This window comes from Somniosus microcephalus, chromosome 11, assembly GCF_052327205.1.
Source record: "Somniosus microcephalus isolate GS21.2 chromosome 11, FLI_Smic_1.0, whole genome shotgun sequence".
Lineage (NCBI taxonomy): Eukaryota > Metazoa > Chordata > Chondrichthyes > Squaliformes > Somniosidae > Somniosus > Somniosus microcephalus.
This window is the reverse complement of record NC_140997.1, coordinates 21,257,458-21,278,104: the sequence shown is the minus strand read 5'-3', so window position 1 is coordinate 21,278,104 and position 20,647 is coordinate 21,257,458. Positions and strand designations below refer to the sequence as shown.

Genomic DNA, 20,647 nt, shown 5'->3' with positions numbered 1-20,647 from the left:
AAGCGTCGGTATTGTTAAATTTAATGGGTGCAAAGACGTATGGTTTATTACGAAATCTAGTAACCCCAACGAAGCCAATGGAAAAGAGTTTTGAAGACATAGTAACGATACGAAAGGAACATTTAAACCCCACACCGCTGCTGATAGCAGAAAGATTCAAGTTTCACAAACGGAACCAGCATAAGGATGAAAGCAATGCTGATTATTTAACAGAACTGCGCAAACTATCGAAACACTGCCAGTTTGGAGCGGGACTGGCAGATACCTTAAGGGACAAGTTTGTGTGTGGGCTTCAAAGTGAAGGAACCCAGAAATGGCTTTTATCTGAAAAGGACCTTACGCTGGAAAAGGCTTTCAGCATTGCGGTATCATATGAAGCAGCAGCACGGGGCGCTGCAGAGATACAACAGAGACCGCAAGAATATGGCACAAACGAAATGTCATATGGAACAGAGAAGTGCTATCGCTGCGGCAGAACAACACACAACCAGAATGATTGCTGGTTCAAAGACAAAGTGTGCAGACAGTGTGGAAAAGTAGGACACATAGCACGAGTCTGCAGGTCGGGAAAGAAAACCAGCAATAAGAAACCGACCAAAGGGAAGTACAAGAAGGTACATAAGATAACGGAGAATAGTTCAGATGAACAAAAGAGTGATAACGACTCCGAAAGCAGGGAACTGAGTTGTCTGAAACTACATAATGTGATCACAACGGAGGATCACCGAACCATTTGGGTCACTCTCAAGATAGCAGGAGTCCAGGTAAAGATGGAATTGGACACAGGATCAGCTCTAACAGTCATAAACCGACGGGACTACGAGCGGCTATTCTCACACATACCCTTGAGAGACACAAAAATTATTTTGAAGACGTACACGGGGCAAAAAGTCTACTCCAAAGGAAAAATAAGAGTGACCGTTATATATAACGGTAAGGAAACACCAAAACTAGACCTGTATGTATTGCAAGATGGAGGACCACCATTACTGGGACGTGAATGGATCCGGAAAATACAACTGGATTGGCATTCTATACAGGCACTGACTGTGGCTGACAAAAAGGATGACGATGTCACACCTGGGCGACTGTCAAAGATCCTAATTGACGCGAAAGAAGTGTTCCAGCAAGGACTTGGAACACTAAAAGGCATGACAGCGACGATTAAAATCGAAGAAAACGCAAGCCCAAAATTTTTTAAGGCCAGACCGGTACCTTATGCGATCCGCCCAGCCGTCAAAGCACAGCTGGAGAGTCTGGAACATTCAGGTGTACTGTCCAAGGTAGACTGGAGCGAGTGGGCTACACCCATCGTCCCTGTGATGAAAAAGTCGTTGAGCAGCACGCCTGGGGAACCAAAGAAGATTCGCATCTGTGGGGACTTTAAGGTAACAGTGAACCCGGTCCTTCACACCGTACAATATCCACTTCCGCAGATTGAAGATATTTTCGCCTCGCTATCTGGAGGGAAACGATTCACTAAGATTGATCTGGCCCAGGCGTATCTGCAAATGGAGGTAGAAGAAGCATAAAAAAAAATACCTCACAATCAACACCCATAAAGGTCTCTACCAATACAACCGGCTGGTATTTGGGGTAGCATCAGCTCAGGCTATTTGGCAGAGGGCAATGGAACAAGTCCTGCAAGGGATCCCAGGGACCCAGTGTTATTTGGACGACATCCTGCTCACGGGCGAAAATGATAGTGATCACCTTGCCAACCTGGAGCAGGTGCTCACTAGATTGCAGGAATATGGGCTCCGAGCTAACCACCCCAAATGCGAGTTTTTTAGAAAACAAATCTCGTATTGTGGCCACGTTATCGATAAAGAGGGGTTACAGAGTCCCCAGAGAAGATTGAGGCAGTAGTCAAGGCTCCAGCACCGGAAAATGTGTCACAACTGAGGTCGTTCCTTGGGCTGGTAAACTACTACCATAAGTTCTTGCCAAATTTGTCTACAATACTACACCCACTGAACATCCTACTGCAAACTGGGGTGCCATGGAAGTGGAGTGACGAATGTAGACGAGCTTTCCAGAAGAGCAAAACACTAATCACATCGAAAGAGGTATTGGCCCATTACAACCCAGCATTATCAATTCGGTTGGCATGTGATGCGTCACCCTACGGCATTGGAGCGGTGCTGTCGCACAAATTCTCGGACGGCTCAGAGAGGCCAATAGCCTTTGCGTCACGATCACTAACCTCAGCCGAGCGTAACTACGCCCAGATTGACAGGGAGGCCCTCAGCCTAGTGTGGGGAGTGAAAAAGTTCAATCACTATCTGCACGGGCAGAAATTCACCTTGCTGACTGATCACCAGCCTCTTGTCTCCATTTTTAATCCGAAGAAGGGCGTTCCGGTGATGACTGCGCAACGACTACAAAGATGGTCACTTTTTCTAGGGGCGCACCACTATGAGATTGAATATAAGGGCACGAAACAGCATGGAAATGCTGATGGGCTATCTCGCCTGCCACTGCCTACTGCGGAGGAAGCACCAGCAGTGGATCCTGTCGAACTATTCCATTCGACTATAGTTGAATACCTACTGGTAACTAACGCTTGTATCGAAAAGGAAACCCGAAATGACCCGACACTGTCTCGGGTATATGATTTGACGGTGAAGGGATGGCCAGCACATGGCGACTCACTGTTGCCAGCATTCTCGAGAAGGAGAGAACAGCTGTCAGTGTGCCGGGGGACCTTGATGTGTGGATCCCGAGTGGTAATTCCACCCAAGTTAAGGGATAGAGTGCTCAATGAGCTTCATGAGGGTCATCTGGGAGGGGTAAAAATGAAAAGCCTAGCCAGGGCTTATGTGTGGTGGCCGGGAATCGATAAACAAATCGAGGACCTGACCAAGAGCTGCTCAGGATGCCAGAAAGTCCAAAATGCACCACCACATGCCCCTCTACACCCATGGGAGTGGCCCTCATCTTCATGGCAACGGGTGCATATTGATTTTGCTGGTCCATTCATGGACTCAATGTTTTTAATAGCCATAGGTGCGCACTCGAAATGGCCTGAGGTCATCAAAATGTCCTCCACCACCACGGAGAAAACTATTGCAGTCCTACGGACCATTTTTGCCAGGAATGGCTTGCCAGAACAGATTTGCTCCGACAACGGACCACAGTTTGTGTCCGAAGAGTTCCGGAGGTTCTTGAAAAAGAATGGGGTAAGGCATTACACATCCGCCCCATATCATCCAGCCACAAATGGATTGGCTGAGAGGTTCGTACAAACCTTTAAGAAGGCAATAAAGGCTATGTGCAATGACAACATTCCGCTGCAGCATAAGGTGGACAATTTCCTGTTCGCCTACCGGAATGCGACACATGCAGTCACCAACCAGGCCCCAGCCATGATGTTCTTTAACCGAAGGTTAAGATCTCGCCTGGATTTGCTCAGACCAAACGTACGAAGAGATGTTGAGAGTAAGCAATTGCAGCACATCCATGAGAAGCCAACAAGGAGCTTCAATGTAGGGCAACCAGTCTTGGCCCGCGACTACTGAACAGAAAAATGGCAGCCAGGAACGATATGCACACAGCAGGGCCCACTAATGTACACAGTGGACGTTGGGGAGAGCATCGTGAGACGCCATGCTGACCAGATCCTAGAGTCACAGGAACAAGTCAACCCCATGCCTCGCCCATACGTACCTGGTGATGAACCCGACGTACAGGTAGCATCTACCCCAGAAACAGTAGCATCGGAAGCTGATGAACCAACCGACGACAGGGGGCCAGAATCGCCTCCGCACCAAGAGCAAGACACTCGGGAAAGGCGCTATCCAGAAAGGATCAGGAAGCCTCCCCAAAGACTGAATTTATAAATAGACTATTTTCAGCTAATGTTGCATGTTAAAAGTGTTAATTGTAATTAGTTTGATATTTAATTGTTAAATGAGTGTTATGGTGCTGTTAATCTAAAAGGGGAGGAATTGTAATGTATGTACCTTTAAGGGGAGAACTACTTTTTACAGCTCATGTATACTGTAGTACCGGCAGTGACCACACCTGTATATAACGCTGAGTAGTAATCTGTACAGATCAGTTGCAGTTTGAGCCACGTTGAGTAAACACCTATTGTACCGTTCTCCGCAGTCTGTGTCTTATTATACACGGACATAACAGCCCCCAATGGCAAAATCGAGCCCATTGAAGGCCTCAGGCCCCAACACCCAATAATATGGGGAGCAGGTGCCTGCCATTACATCATTGACCCCATTAAGTTGCTGAATGAGGTACTCACAGAGTCTGTGAGATGCTGAGGGAGGTTTATGAATAGTTAATGTGGTCTGTTTTACTAGAAGAGATGAGGAAAGAGATGTGGCTGTGAAACCGAGTCTTGGCAGATACCTGATCAAATACATATATATATTTTCTTCTTTTTTTTATCCACACTTTTTGTTTTTTCTTCCCTCCCTTCAGCTGTCCTTCATTCTACAAGCGCAATTCACACCCCATCTATTTGAAGAAGAACAGACAACATCACTAAAACTGATCATTATCACTTTGCTGTTTGTGGGACCTAGCTGTGTGCAAATTGGCTGCCGCGTTCCCTACATTATAATACATCAAATAGCCCTTCGTTGGTTGTAAAGCGCTTTGGAACATCCTGAGGTTGTGAAAGGCGCTATAGAAATGCAAATCGTTCTCTTTATCATGTTGGGTTAGGGAATACTTTTATTAAGCCATGTGTTGGGGATGAGAGAGACAACGTCTGAATGACCACACGATATAAAGCAGCCGGGGTGGTGTGGTTTTTAAAAATTCATATATGGGATGTGGGCGTTGCTGGCAAGGGCAGCATTTATTGCCCATCCCTAATTGCCCTCGAGAAGGTGGTGGTGAGCCGCCTTCTTGAACCACTGCAGTCCCTGTGGTGAAGGTACTCCCACAGTGCTGTTAGGGAGGGAGTTCCAGGATTTTGATCCAGCAACGATGAAGGATCATCGATATACTTCTGTCAGGATGGTGTGTGACTTGGAGGGGAACTTGGAGGTGGTGGGGTTTCCGTGCGCCTGCTGCCCTTGTCCTTCTAGGTGGAAGAGATTGCGGGTTTGCGAGATGCTGCTGAAGAAGCCTTGGTGAGTTGCTGCAGTGCATCTTGTAGATGGTACACACTGCAGCCACGGTACGCCGGTGGTGGAGGGAGTGAATGTTTAAGGTGGTGGATGGGGTGCCAATCAAGCGGGCTGCTTTGCCCTGGATGGTGTCGAGCTTCTTGAGTGTTGTTGGAGCTGCACTCATCCTGGCAAGTGGAGAGTATTCCATCACACTCCTGACGTGTGCCTTGTAGATGGTAACCTTTCTCCTACTAGAAGAAGGAGCGGAAACCTTCAGTTAGGAGGACTTTCTCTTGTGCCTGAAGATATTTCGGTTGGAATAGATGCCAGCCTTCCCCATACTTCAAAGCTCTACTTACCTGTTGCCCCTTGTGCTAGCAAGGAAAGATTAGCTGGCAGTCCAAACGTGGGTAGGGAAAGCCTCTCTGAGCTGACTTTAACCCTAATAATTTGATTGTATTCACAACTATGGAACTGATAGAATAGCCAGTGCTGGGAGCAGCTCAGCAGTTAAATTCTTTAGTGACAGCTACTTTAGAACCCATCTCTTATTTCCGCCAGGTACAGTATAACTGAATGTCTTGTGGGTAATCCTCTGACCTAATTAAAAATGGTGTTTCATTTAAACGCATAACCCAACTCCAAAAGATAAAGAGGCTATAAAATTAGCGTGTGAAAGTGAGCTGAGACAACAGCTCATGGGAATTAATCAGAATTTCTGACAAAGTTTGCAAAAATGTTAAAACAAACATAACGTTCTAAATGACCAGCGATTAAGGGAGAATATGTTTCAAAAGTTAGATATCAATTTTTCAGCATATTTTAAAAAACACATCACAAAATCTGACGTATTGTCAATTTTCCACCTGAGATTTATTTTTATCAGTTGTTAAAATTCGCAAGTGGTCGCAGTATATGAAGTCGCTCCCACCACAGGTTTACAGATCAGAAACAGTGGCATGAAAATGACAATGAATTATGCATTGAATTTGACAGTAACTTTAGACTAGAGGTGTAAAACGAACCAAACACTTTGAATGCGCCGGTTTCCTCAGGGAGATAATTTAAGATATGGATTACTCGCAGGGGGATTCCTGCTAACAAATTCCCACATTGTGATCTCACCCCAACTGCCTGCAAGGGAGAACATAAGAACATAAGAAATAGGAGCAGGAGTAGGCCATTTGGCCCCTCGAGCCTGCTCTGCCATTCAATGAGATCATGGCTGATCTTCTACCTCAACTCCACCTTCCCGCACTATCCCCATATCCCTTAATTCCCTTTGTTCCCAAAAATCTATCGCTCTCTGTCTTGAATATACTCAATGACTGAGCATCCACAACTCTCTGGGGTAGAGAATGCCAAAGATTCACAACCCTTTGAGTGAAGAAATTTCTCCTCATTTCAGTCCTAAATGGCCGACCCATTATTCTGAGACTGTGACCCCATGTTCTAGATTCCCCAGCCAGGGGAAACATTTTCCCAGCATCAACCCTGTCAAGCCCTTTAAGAATTTTATATGTTTCAATGAGATCACCTCTCATTCTTCTAAACTCTAGGGAATATAGGCCTAGTCTACTCAATCACTCCACATAGGGCAATCCCCTCATCGTAGAAAACAGTCTAGTGAACCTTCGTTGCACTCCCTCTAAGGCAAATATGTCTTTTCTTAGGTAAGGAGACCAGAACTGTACACAATACTCCAGGTGTGGCCTCACCAATGCCCTGTATAATTGCAGTACGACTTCTTTACTATTATACTATAATCCCTTTGTGGTACTTTGTGATACATTGAAGGAAAGGTCATTTCAGCCCACTCTCCCACATCAGTGACTGGCTTGTTTTACGGCACTAGTTGCAGCCTCACACCCTATAACCACACCAAAAGTGGCACAGCGGGACACATCCAATATCACAGCATGTTATCTCACATTCTAGTCTGCGTGTTATCTCACATGCAACACATTCTAGTCTGCATGTTATCTCACATATAACACATCCTAGTCTGTGTGTTATCTCACATGTAACACATTCTAGTCTGTGTATTATCTCATATGTAACACATTCTAGTCTGCGTGTTATCTCACATGTAACACATTCTAGTCTGCGTGTTATCTCACATGTAACACATTCTAGTCTGTGTATTATCTCACATGTAACACATTCTAGTCTGTGTGTTATCTCACATGTAACACATTCTAGTCTGTGTGTTATCTCACATGTAACACATTCTAGTCTGTGTATTATCTCACGTAACACATTCTAGTCTGTGTGTTATCTCATGTAACACATTCTAGTCTGTGTGTTATCTCACATGTAACACATTCTAGTCTGTGTGTTATCTCACATGTAACACATTCTAGTCTGTGTATTATCTCACATGTAACACATTCTAGTCTGTGTGTTATCTCACATGTAACACATTCTAGTCTGTGTGTTACCTCACATGTAACACATTCTAGTCTGTGTATTATCTCACATGTAACACATTCTAGTCTGTGTGTTATCTCACATGTAACACATTCTAGTCTGTGTGTTATCTCACATGTAACACATTCTAGTCTGTGTATTATCTCACATGTAACACATTCTAGTCTGTGTGTTATCTCACATGTAACACATTCTAGTCTGTGTGTTATCTCACATGTAACACATTCTAGTCTGTATTATCTCACATGTAACACATTCTAGTCTGTGTATTATCTCACATGTAACACATTCTAGTCTGTGTGTTATCTCACATGTAACACATTCTAGTCTGTGTATTATCTCACATGTAACACATTCTAGTCTGTGTGTTATCTCACATGTAACACATTCTAGTCTGTGTATTATCTCACATGTAACACATTCTAGTCTGTGTGTTATCTCACATGTAACACATTCTAGTCTGTATTATCTCACATGTAACACATTCTAGTCTGCGTGTTATCTCACATGTAACACATTCTAATCTGCATGTTATCTCACATGTAACACATTCTAGTCTGCATGTTATCTCACATGTAACACATTCTAGTCTGCGTGTTATCTCACATGTAACACATTCTAGTCTGCGTGTTATCTCACAGGCAACACATTCTAGTCTGCATGTTATCTCACGTGTTATCTCACATGTAACACATTCTAGTCTGCGTGTTATCTCACATGTAACACGCTCTAGTCTGCGTGTTATCTCACATGTAACACATGCCAGCCTGCATGTAATCTCACATGTAACATATTCTAGTCTGTGTGTTATCTCACATGGAACAGATTCTAGTCTGCATGTAATCTCACATACAACACATGCCAGCCTGCATGTTAAGGTATGTGTGACACACTTACCTGTGTTAACCTGCTATTTTTTCACGCTTGTGTCGTAATGAAGGACTTACATTACCGAATAGTTTACTCCTCAGTCACCATAATGAAAAGCATTCAAAATTATTTACAATTTTAAAAAACTGAAACCAGTATCCGTCTGTTGTTCATGAGTTATGCAAATACATAATTTGTGGATATATAAATATTTTCACACAAATTTCCAAGCACTACCCTCCATGTGAAATGTGTAATTTCAATGGGTTTATATACAATGTTGAATGCTAAGTCGGTCGAAAGAAGTCAATTCCTGTATTAACAAATATGCAACAACAACAAAATCTCCTCCTCAGCCGTCTGTCATTTTATAAGAAGACTGAGCCCTTGTTTTTACACATTAAACACTCCCCTAATATCTTGGTTGCAACTTCACTCACAAATTTTTAAATTAATCTTTCTTGCATAGATGAAATTATAAAATTGAACTAGTTCCTTTGGGTGCATTAATTAGACACGGTTTGGAGGTTGGACTTTTCCTTTAAGAAAATACCTTTGCTCTACAGCAACTATTATTCATTAGGTTGAATCACTAATGGAATTAATCTATTAATCCTGGAGCACTGAGACTGAGGTTTGAACTAAAAATGGACAAATTAGATGACGCACTTTCTAAACGTTAGCTTCTGTGCCTCTCCCTTAATCAGTACTTTAAGCTGTGGGGAATGTCATGGACATATTGTAATAGGCTAAATCGAGCTGATTTGCTCCTAATCACTGATTGTGAGCCAGTCAGGATGGAGATGCCTGACTTGCAAACACTTGCCTTATCAAGCAGCTTCGAGACTGTAGACACAGGCGTGCCTACTGTTCCTGGTGAATGCGCCAATGACACATCAGCAATGCTGCCAACTTGACTCCATGATTGGCAGGTTTCAGGATTTACGGGAAACCAGTTTGCTAGTTCAGCCATGACTAATTGATAGAGATTGATCGCTATGATTAGTCACCAGTTCCATTATCGTTGCATCATGCGACTACCAGGATGGTAGAAGGCGAACTAGATGGACCGAGGTCTTTTCTCATCTAGCGATTCCTGTGTTCCTTCCAAGCTACTCTGGTCTAAAAGAACAGAAGAGGTCCCAGGTTTTGTTTGACTGCCAACAACTTCCAGTGGCCTTAGGTGACTTTTCAATGTGCGATTGTTTCGGCATGGGCACGTCAATAAAGCTTTTTGAAATAATAGGTTAGCCTAGCGTCAGGGGGTGTTGGTACAACAACACCAGAGGACATAAACTGGCAGGAATAATTCCTCACCTAGTGAGAGTCTGATCTCGGGCAGGCCCTGGGTGGGCGGGGTTATGTAGTAGTGAGGTGTGACATGAATCAGTCATTCATGAAAGAAAGACTTATGAAATAATACTGAGCGGCCTGCGGGTGGCGCTGTCCAGGGAGAGTATAAATACTCGGGCACGGGCCCAGCTTGCGCAGGACATTCTTAACAGGAACCAGTGAAGGACACAACTAGACCTCCATGTTGTAAAACAGTTGATTAAAGCTTTGTTTAACGCTTAGACCAAGTGCCTAGTAGTTTTCTTACGTCAAGGTGTTTACGCAGAAATGGAGGAGGGGAAGGGAGAATCTGAGGGTGAGTCACCCTGGTATCCTCTCTCTCGTGTAGCCTTCCTACAGCCCAGTTGCAGATCAATGCCAGCTGAGGTCTGTGAGTAGGCCATGCCCATTGGGGAAAGATGGATAACATAAAGGAGCCAAGAAAGGAACAAATAACAAGCAATTGGAGCATAGCTGACATAACTCACATTTTACATCAAAATCCCATTGCCTATTTGTGCAGCAGTGGGATATTTATGAGCAACCATGCCAGTGACCTCACATATCCTTACTGCACCTGTTTTTGCTTTCAGTTCTGGATTATTCCCAGCATCCTTGGCAGTTCCATCCTCTACGGCCTTTCAGATGATCAGTGGGAGATGATCTCGGCATGGATCTACGGGTTCGGGCTGTGTGGCCTTTTCATCGTCTCCACCATCTTTCACACCATCTCCTGGAAGAAAAGCCATTTGCGGTAAGCCACGCTTTGTCACAATCTGACCACTGACAACAGGGTGTTTAATGGTATCTGTGCTTCGGGTTACCAGACACAGAACGCATAGCAGAAAGGTTTCATTTTAGGGGTGTTGGTGAGGTTGGCGAAGGGTTGCTGAGTAATGCCATGTAAAACACTGTTCTTACTCTTCCAAGAGCTGGTTCAAAACCAGCCAAGGCAGAGACGTTGAAGGTCCCCTCCTTTAGGTGGACAACTGGTGGCATGGTGGACGATGGCACTGTACTTTCATTGCTGGTTTAGATCCTCGTCAGACAAAAGTCCTTCACAAAGCTGCCTCATATTCACCACTGAAAAGGGCTGATTGACGGTATGTTGCAGTGGGACATGGGTAAGGGGGGCGGGGTTGTTGCTCAGAGGTTGTGCCATCAGAGTGGGAAATGCAGGCTCCATCCCACACTCCTTGCATTGCCAAATCTCACTTGCACTGCTGTGGGAGGCAGTAGTGTCTACAAATGGAAACCAGTCATTGAAATACAAAAACCAAAATACTGCAGATGCTGGAAATCTGAAATAAAAATAGAAAATGCTGGAAATACTCAGCAGGTCAGGCAGCATCTGTGGAGAGAGAAACAGAGAAACAGAGTTTTCAGGTCGATGACCTATCGATGGCCAGTTCTGACGAAGGGTCATCGACCTGAAACGTTAACTCTGTTTCTCTCTCCACAGATGCTGCCTGACCTGCTGAGTATTTCCAGCATTTTCTGTTTTTATGCCAGTCGTTGAAATGATCAGTTTTCTGGCCAGTGTCAGTCGCTGGGTTTTTGTTCATTGATATTCTGCCACTTGTCAATTGATTAATTAAATACTAAGCATAAACCATCAACTACATGGAAATAGGCTAGAATAAATGACCACTTAATTGAGCTGACTAAGCAGCCAACCGTATTGATTTTTATGTAAATAGGGCCACTGAAACTAAATAAGGGGGGGAGGGTCCCGGTGGAGAGAAATCTAGAATGCTAAAGAGAAAAGACAAGGAAGCAGTGCAGGAAAGTGATTGGGGTAAGGATAACCAGATTGTGTCAGGAAGGGACAGAGCGTACAAACAAAGGAGTGCACTAACAAATAGGGTCCGGGTAAGAAAAAATGGTAATAAGACAAATAGCGCCATAGTGCAAAAAAATATTTAAGATGTCTAAAAATGTTAAAAAGACAAATTTAAAGGCACTGTATCTGAATGCACGAAGCATTCGTAATAAGGTGATGAATTAACAGCGCAAATAGATGTAAAGGAATACAATATAATTGTGATTACGGAGACATGGCTGCAGGGTGACCAAGGCTGGGAGCTGAATATCCAAAGATATTCGATATTTAGGAAGGAAAAGGAAAAGGAGGTGGGGTGGCGTTGTTAGTAAAGGATGAAATCAGAGCAATAGTGAGAAAGGATATTGGCTGAGAAAATCAAGATGTAGAATCAGTCTGGGTGGAGCTACGAAGCACCAAGGGGCAGAAAACATTGGTGGGAGTTTAAAGGCCTCCAAACAGTAGTGGTAATGTAGGGGATGGCATCAAACAGGAAATTAGAGAGGCATGTAACAAGGGTACTACAGTAATCATGGGTGACTTTAATCTACATATAGATTGGCGAAACCAAATTAGCAATAATACTGTGGAGGATGAATTCCTGGAGTGTGCACGAGATGGTTTTTTAGACCAGTACATTGAGGAGCCAACTAGGGAACAGGCTATCCTAGATTGGGTATTGTGCAATGAGAAGGGGCTAATTAATAATCTTGTTGTGCGGGGTCCTTTAGGGAAAAGTGAGCATAACATGATAGAATTCTTCATTAAGATGGAAAGTGAAGAAGTCTAATCCGAAACTAGGGTCCTAAATCTAAACAAAGGAAACTACGAAGGTATGAGGAGTAAGTTGGCTATGATAGATTGGAGAGCTTCATTAAAGGGCATGACGGTGGATAGGCAATGGCTAACATTTAAGGAACGAATGCATGAATTGCAACAGTTATACATTCCTTTCTAGCACAAAAACACAAAAGGAAAAGCGGCCCAACCACGGCTAACAAAAGAAGTTAAGGATAGTATTAGATCCAAAGAGGAGTCATATAAAGTTGCCAGAAAAAGTAGCAAGCCTGAGGATTGGGAGCAGTTTAGAGTTCAGCAAAAAAAGGACCAAGAGATTGATTAAGAGGGGAAAAATAGAGTATGAGAGTAAACTTGCAATGAACATAAAAGCGGATTGTAAAAGCTTCTACAAGTATGTAAAAAGAAATAGATTAGTGAAGAATGTAGGTCCCTTACAGTCAGAAACAGGAGAATTGATAATGGGGAACAAGGAAATGGCTGAGCAATTAAACAAATACTTTGGTTCTGTCTTCATGGAAGAGGACACAAATAACCTCCCAGAAATGCTAGGGAACCAAGGGTCTAGTGAGAAGGAGGAATTAAAGGAAATTAGTATTAGTAAAAAAATAGTGCTGGAGAAAGTAATGGGACTGAAAGCCGATAAATCCCCAGGGCCTGATAATCTGCATCCCAGAGTACTAAAAGAGGTAGCCATCGAAATAGTGGATGCATTGGTTGTCATCTTCCAAAATTCTATAGATTATGGAACAGTTCCTGCAGATTGGAGGGGGGGAAATGTAACCCCACTATTTAAAAAAGGAGGGAGAGAGAAAACAGGGAACTACAGACCAGTTAGCCTAACATCAGTAGTAGGGAAAATGCTAGAGTCTATTATAAAGGATGTGATAACAGGACACTGGACACTTAGGAAATATCAACGGGATTAGACAAAGTCAACATGGATTTATGAAAGGGAAATCGTGTTTGACAAACCTACTGGAGTTTTTTGAGGATGCAACTGGTAGAATAGATAAGGGAGAATCAGTGGATGTGGTGTATTTGGATATTCAGAAGGCCTTTGATAAAGTCCCACATAAGAGGTTAGTGTGCAAAATTAAAGCACATGGGATTGGGGGTAATATACTGGTATGGATTGAAAATTGGTTAATAGACAGGAAACAGAGAGTAGGATTAAATGGGTCTTTTTCAGGGTGGCAGGTGGTGACTAGTGGGGTACCGCAGGGATCAGTGCTTGGGCCCCAGCTATTCACAATATACATCAGTGACTTGGATGAGGAAACCAAATGTAATATTTCCAAGTTTGCTGATGACACGAAACTAGGTGGGATTGTGAGTTGTGAGGAGGATGCAAAGAGGCTTGAAGATGATTTGGACAAGTTGAGTGAGTGGGCAAATACATGGCAGATGCAGTATAACGTGGATAAATGTGAAGTTATCCACTTCGATAGGAAAAACAGAAAGGCAGAGTATTATTTAAATGGTGATAGGTTGGGAAATGTTGGTGTACAAAGGGGCCTGGGTGTCCTTGTACACCAGTCACTGAAAGCAAACATGCAGGTGCAGCAAGCAGTTAGGAAGGCAAATGGTATGTTGGCCTTCATTGCAAGAGGATTTGAGTACAGGAGCAAGGATGTCTTACTACAGTTATACAGGGCCTTGGTGAGACCACAGCTGGAGTACAGTGCGCAGTTTTGGTCTCTTTACCTAAGAAAGGATATACTTGCTATAGAGGGAGTGCAGCAAAGGTTCACCAGACTGATTCCTGGGATGGCAGGACTGTCGTATGAGGAGAGATTGGGTTGACTAGGCCTGTATTCACTAGAGTTTAGAAGAATAAGAGAGGATCTCATTGAAACATATAAAATTCTGACAGGGCTAGACAGACTGGATGCAGGGAGGATGTTTTCCCTGGCTGGGGGATCTAGAACGAGAGGACACAGTCTCAGGATAAGGAGTAGGACATTTAGGACTGAGATGAAGAGAAATTTCTTCACTCAGAGGGTGGTGAACCTGTGGAATTCTCAACCACAGAAGGCTGTGGAGGCCAAGTCACTGAATATATTTAAGAAGGAGATAGATAGATTTATAGACACAAAAGGCATCAAGGGGAATGGGGCGAGAGCGGGAATATGGTATTGAGATAGAGGATCAGCCATGATCATATTGAATGGCAGAGCAGGCTCGAAGGGCCGAATGGCCTACTCTTGCTCCTATTTTTCTATGTTTCTATGATGTCCTACATGTGCACTGTGCATATGGCAGAAAGGCTGACCTCTGTTTAGAGGGTAAAAAAAATATTAAAATTATATCGTGACATTCTAAAAAATAAAGCCATTTTAAAATCTCCTTTTTGGTAAAATATTTTTTAGTTTATATTTATATATAACAAAGGCAATTAATATTTTCCTACAATCTGTATTTTTTGCTGAATGACAGGTATATTTTAATTTTGCATTTATATAGCACCTTTCACAATGTCAGGGCATCCCAAAGCACTTCACAGCCAATGAAGTACTTTTAAATCATAGCCTAATGTAGGGAAGTGCTGCAGCCAATTTGCGCCCAGCAACAGCAATGAGCTAAATCTGTTTTTAACGATATTGATTAAGGGTTAAATGTTGGCTAGGACACCAGGAGTACTCCCTGCTCCTGGCTGAATATTGCCATGGGGTTGACAGACGGCAGCCGAAAGACGGCACCTCCACCAGTGCAGCTCTCCTGCAGTACTGCACTGGAATGTCAGCCTAGATTATATACCCAAATACCTGCAATGGGGCTTGAATCTATATCCTTCTGAGTCAGAGGCAAGAGTGCTACCACTATAGCCAAGGGTGGCAATTTTAACTGGCGGAAACCGGGCAGATGATCAGTTAAAATCGTCCAGGTTACATACCTGCCGGAAAGCTGCCAGGAACTCATAGCTCTGAATTTTAACCTGCTCTACTTAAGGAAGCAGCAAAGGAACCCGGCCAAAGCGGGCAGGGTCCTTCTTTACATCCGCAAGTCGGGTCCTGACTGCAGTGGCCTGAGTGAGAGCTGCTGTGGCTTTCCCTTCAGGTAAAGACAGCGGGGAAGAAAAGCCAGAACCAGAAGAAGCCCAAACAGGTCATAGAGTGCTCCGCCAGACCCACAAGGAAAGCTTAGGCCTCCCCCTGCCATGGACTCCCCCCTTCCTTTCCGACTGCTGAATCCAATCCTGCCACCTACCTGGTGTGATCGGGCGGTCGCCAGGCTGGGCGATTGTTTGCGGCTTCCCACCGACTTCCCACCTGGAATGGGTTGGGAAGTTGTCCGGTGGGATTGAAATGAGGCCCAGGAGTTAAAATAGCCCAGGCCTGATTTCTGGAGCAGTATGTGTGTGTATGTGAGTGAGTGAGTGAGTGTGTGAGTATGAATGTGCATGTGACTGAGTGTGTGTGTGAATGAGTATGTATGTGAGTGTGTGTGTGTGTGTGAGAATATGTGTGTGTGTGTGTGTGAGTGTGTGAGTGAGTGTGAGAATGAGTGAGTGTATGAGTGTGCATGTGACTGAGTGTGTGTGTGAGTATGTGTGAGTGTGTGTGAGTGTGTGAGTGTGAGAATGAGTGAGTGTGAGAATGAGTGAGTGTGTGAGTGAGAATGAGTGAGTGTGTGAGTGTGAGAATGTGTGTGTGTGAGTGTGGGAATATGTGTGTGTGTGAATGTGAGAATGAGTGAGTGTGTGTGTGTGAGTGAGTGTGAGAATGAGTGAGCGTGTGTGTGAGAATGAGTGAGTGTGTGTGTGAGTGTGAGAATGAGTGAGCGTGTGTGTGAGAATGTGTGTGAGTGAGTGTGAGAATGAGTGAGTGAGTGTGTGTGAGTGTGAGTGTGTGTGTGTGAGAATATGTGTGTGTGTGTGTGTGTGTGTGTGTGTGAGTGAGTGTGTGTGTGTTTAACTGAATTCAGAAGTTCTAGCCTGGTTACCGTACCCAAAAACAAAAGAGCCTGTCCCATAATTTTGTTTTGTGGGTGGGGGACATGGTTTTGATTACAACAGTTTTAATCTGAAAAATTACGATGAGCCTATGTTAGAGCTAAGATTACCTTTAGAGTGAGGATGTCCTACTTATTCTTTGTGAAGCACATCAATGTATTAGAATACAATGTAAACTTGTGCCTCTGTACTGCACCCAGTGGAATTCTACCCAACTATTTCCTTTCTTTATCCAGAACAATAGAGCATTGCTTCCACATGTTTGACAGGATGGTGATCTACTTCTTCATTGCTGCATCTTATGCCCCCTGGTGAGTCAACAAAGAACTAAAATGAGTGAATTTATAACAACACTGACTGATCGTGCTTGAAAAATGAATTGTAAGAAATCTCAAACTGATATTTCATGCCATTAACCTAAAGAAAGAAGAGAACTTGTGTTTATAAAGCATCCTCAGGCTGTCCCAAAGTGCTTGGCATCCAATGAATTCCTTTCAAGGAGTAGTCACTGTTGTCATGTCGGCGAACGCAGCAGCCATTTTTGCGCACAGCAAGATCCCACAAACAGCAAATTAAATGAATAGTCTGTTTTTTGGTGGGATTGGTTGAGGGAGGGATATTGGCCAGCGGACCGGGACAACTCCCTACTCTTCGTCAAATACTGCCATGGGATCTTTTACAGGCCCCTGAACACCTGAAAGACGGCACTCCCAACAATGCAGCACTCCCTCAGCGCTACACTGGAGGGCCAGCAACCATGTTGGTTGTTTCAAACACTAGGCAACAGATTATTTTTGGTGTGCCAATGTAATCTGCATTGGATGGTTAAATGGCCTATTTATATACCGGGGGGTTGGGGGTGGGGGGCGGTGTTGAATGGCCATTCACAGCTACAGTGGCCCAGAGACACATTCCTTATCTCCCGTTAATTTTACCATCCAGTTTAATAATTAAGGGACTGCACAGAACAGGGAACGAGAAAACTGTCTGTTCACCTCTGGGACCTGCCTTGTAGTTTACTGCCATACTGAATTAACTTAAACATGCATCCTGAGCTGCCAACATCTTTTGGTGAACTAACATGTTTTGTTGCTTAATCAAAGCAATTCTGACATTCAAGCCCTGGGGGTGATGCAGAGCAGGATCAGGTGACCGATCCCTAATGCCAGAGGCCTGAGGTTATGAGGAAAGGAACACAGGAACAAGAGGAGGCCATTCGGCCCCTCGAGCCTGTTCCGCCATTCAGTGAGATCATGGCTAGTCTGTATCTTAACTCCATCCACCTTCCTTGGCTCCATAGCCTTTTATACCCTTGTCTAGCAAAAATCTACCGAGCCCAGATTTAAAATTATTAATTGAGCTGGCATCTACCGCTTTTTGTGGATGTAAGAAAGCTACTAGGCACTTGGTCTAAGCGTTAAACAAAGCTTTAATCAACTGTTTTACAACATGGAGGTCCAGTTGTGTCCTTCACAAGTTCCTGTTAAGAATGTCCTGCGCAAGCTGGGCCCGTGCCCGAGTATTTATACTCTCCCTGGACAGCGCCACCCGTAGGCCGCTCAGTATTATTTCATAAGTCTTTCTTTCATGAATGACTGATTCAGGTCAAGTTCCACACTTCTACTACCCTTTGCGTGACGAAGTGTTTCCTAACTTCTCTCCTGAATGGCCTGGCTCTGATTTTAAGGTTATGTCCTCTTGTCCTAGACTCCCCCACCGGTGGAGAAAGTTTCTCTCTATCTTCCCTATTCATTCCTTTCAAAATCCTAAAAACCTCAATCAAATCACCCCTTAACCTGCTATATTCCAGGGAATACCAGCCTAGTTTATGTAATCTCTCCTCATAATCTAACCCTTGGAACCCTGGTCACATTCTGGTGAATCTGCGCTGCACTCCTTCCAAGGTCAGTATATCCTGTCTGAGGTGCAGTGCCCAGAACCTGTACACAGTACTCCAGATGTGGGATAACCAGGGCTTTGTGTAGCTGTAGTAAAACTTACTCCCCTTTATATTCTAGCCCTCTAGTTATAAAGGCTAACATTCCATTGGCCTTTTTGATTATTTTGTGCACCTGACTACTACATTTTAGTGATCTGTGTACACGGACCCTGAAAAGACTGGAGAAACTTGGCCCTCTCAGCTTGGAAAGGAAGTGACCTCACAGCCGTATAAATGATTGATGGGGTAAGGGGGCACAAGTGTAAATTTAGGATAGATGTCAGAAAGTTCTTCCTCACACAAAGAATGATCAACACATGGACTTGAGGGGGGTAATGGAGGCAGAAATCTTGGAATCGATTAAAAATGGTTGATGTTGGACGTTGTGATGGGGTGGGACCGTAGTTTTTTTTTCCCTGAATGAATGAGTTGGAGCAAGTCAAATGGCTTCCCGTGTCTATCTCGTTAACCCCGATCACCTCTGGATTTCCATTTTTGGCACTTGGGTAAGGATTGATACGCAATTTATAAGGACATAGCCATTGTACTAGGGTTTGACAGTTTTATAAACGCACGTGAGCTGAGAACTTTCTCGGAGCTTCTGTGACTTACGATCACGTTATGGCACGGGAGTGGGAGTATCTCTGAGGAAATTCCACAGCCTATATGTAAGTTACCCGTAGGCCGGTTTTTAATTGCTTAATCCAACTGTTCCATTTAAGAAAATAAGAACATAAGAAATAGGAGCAGGAGTAGGCCATTTGGCCCTTCGAGCCTGCTGCGCCATTCAATAAGATCATGGCTGATCTTCTACCTCATCACCACTTTCCTGCACTATCCCCATATCCCTTGTTTCCCTTAATATTCAAAAATTTATCGATCTCTGTCTTGAATATACTCAACTGACCTCTGGGGTAGAGAATTCCAAAAGATTCCTCACCCTCTGAGTGAGGAAACTTCTCCTCATCTCAGTCCTAAATGGCTGACCCCTTATTCTGAGACTGTGACCCCTGGTTCTAGACTCCCCATCCAGGGGAAACATCCCCCCTGCATCTACCCTGTCAAGTCCTGTAAGAATTGTGTATGTTTCAATGAGATCACCTCTCGTTCTTCTAAACTCTAGAGAATATAGGCCTAGACTACTCAATCTCTCCTCATAGGACAATCCCCACCATCCCAGGAACCAGTCTGGTGAACCTTCGTTGCACTCCCTCTATGACAAGTATATCCTTCCTTAGGTAAGGAGACCAAAACTGTACACAATACTCCAGGTGTGGTCTCACCAGGGCCCTATATAATTGCAGTAAGACATCTTTGACGTAAGAAAACTACTAGGCACTTGGTCAGAGTATTAAACAAGGCTTTAATCGACTGTTTCACAACATGGTAGTCTAGTTATCCTTCACTAGTTCCTGTTTACAAAATGTCCCTGAGCAAGCTGGGCCCATGCCTGAGTATTTATACTCTCCCTGGACAGCGCCACCAGCAGGCCGCCCACTATATTTCATAAGTCCTTTCTACATAAATGGCATGATTTATGTCAGTCTTTACTCTTATACTCAAATCCTCTTGTGATAAAGGCCAACGTACCATTTGCTTTCCTAATTGCTTGTTGTACCTGTGTGTTAACTTTCAGTGATTCGTGTACAAGGACACCCAGGTCCCTCGGAATACCAACATTTAGCCCGCTTGTTGTCCCATTCGTAAAATAATTTCCTTCTCTTATATGTCTCCAGCCCCAGGTATGACACCAATGGTGGGCCGAAATCGGGGGGGTGGGGGGGAGCGATCTCCTTGCCAATGCTCCACTCCGGAGCTGATGGCAAGGATATACCCAAGGATAACCCAACTCAGCGTGCACTCTGATCATTTCCCCTCCCATCACTCTATCATACATTCAGAACATTTATCATGAGTAGGAACATAGGAACAGGAATAGGCCATTCAGCCCCTCGAGCCTGCTCCGCCATTGAATTAGATCGTGGCTGATTTGTATCTCAACTCCATTTACCCGCCTTGGTTCCATATCTCTTAATACCCTTAAGCTAACAAAAATCGATCAATCTCAGTTTTGAAATTTTCAATTGATCCTTAGCCTCAACAGCTTTTTGCTGGAGAGAGTTCCAGATTTCCACTGCCTTTTGCTTGATGAAGTGCTTCCTGGCATCACCCCTGAACAGCTAAGCTCAAATTTCAAGGTTATGCCCCCCTTGTTCTAGACTCCCTATCATATCCTTTAATCATCTTAAACCTCAATTAGCACAGCCCTTAATCTTCTATACTCAAGGGAAAGAAGCCTAGTCTATGCAACTTGTTCGCATAATGTAACCCTCTAAACCCCAAAGAATACAAAGTACAACTGAAACATATCTTCCTCCCCTTTGAGAAAAAGGCCAACATTCCATTAGCCTTTTTGATTACTT

At 43.9% G+C, this 20,647-nt stretch overlaps 1 protein-coding gene across 1 annotated transcript in view; it reads left to right on the top strand.

Moving 5' to 3' along the window:
• Positions 1 to 20,647, top strand: part of mmd2a (monocyte to macrophage differentiation-associated 2a) — a 120,443-nt gene that overhangs the window by 67,328 nt on the left and 32,468 nt on the right. Inside the window, exons 3-4 of the mRNA XM_086002256.1 lie at positions 10,304 to 10,464; positions 16,522 to 16,596. Coding sequence (XP_085858382.1) covers positions 10,304 to 10,464; positions 16,522 to 16,596 — 236 coding nt within the window. The remainder of the gene's footprint in view (positions 1 to 10,303; positions 10,465 to 16,521; positions 16,597 to 20,647) is intronic.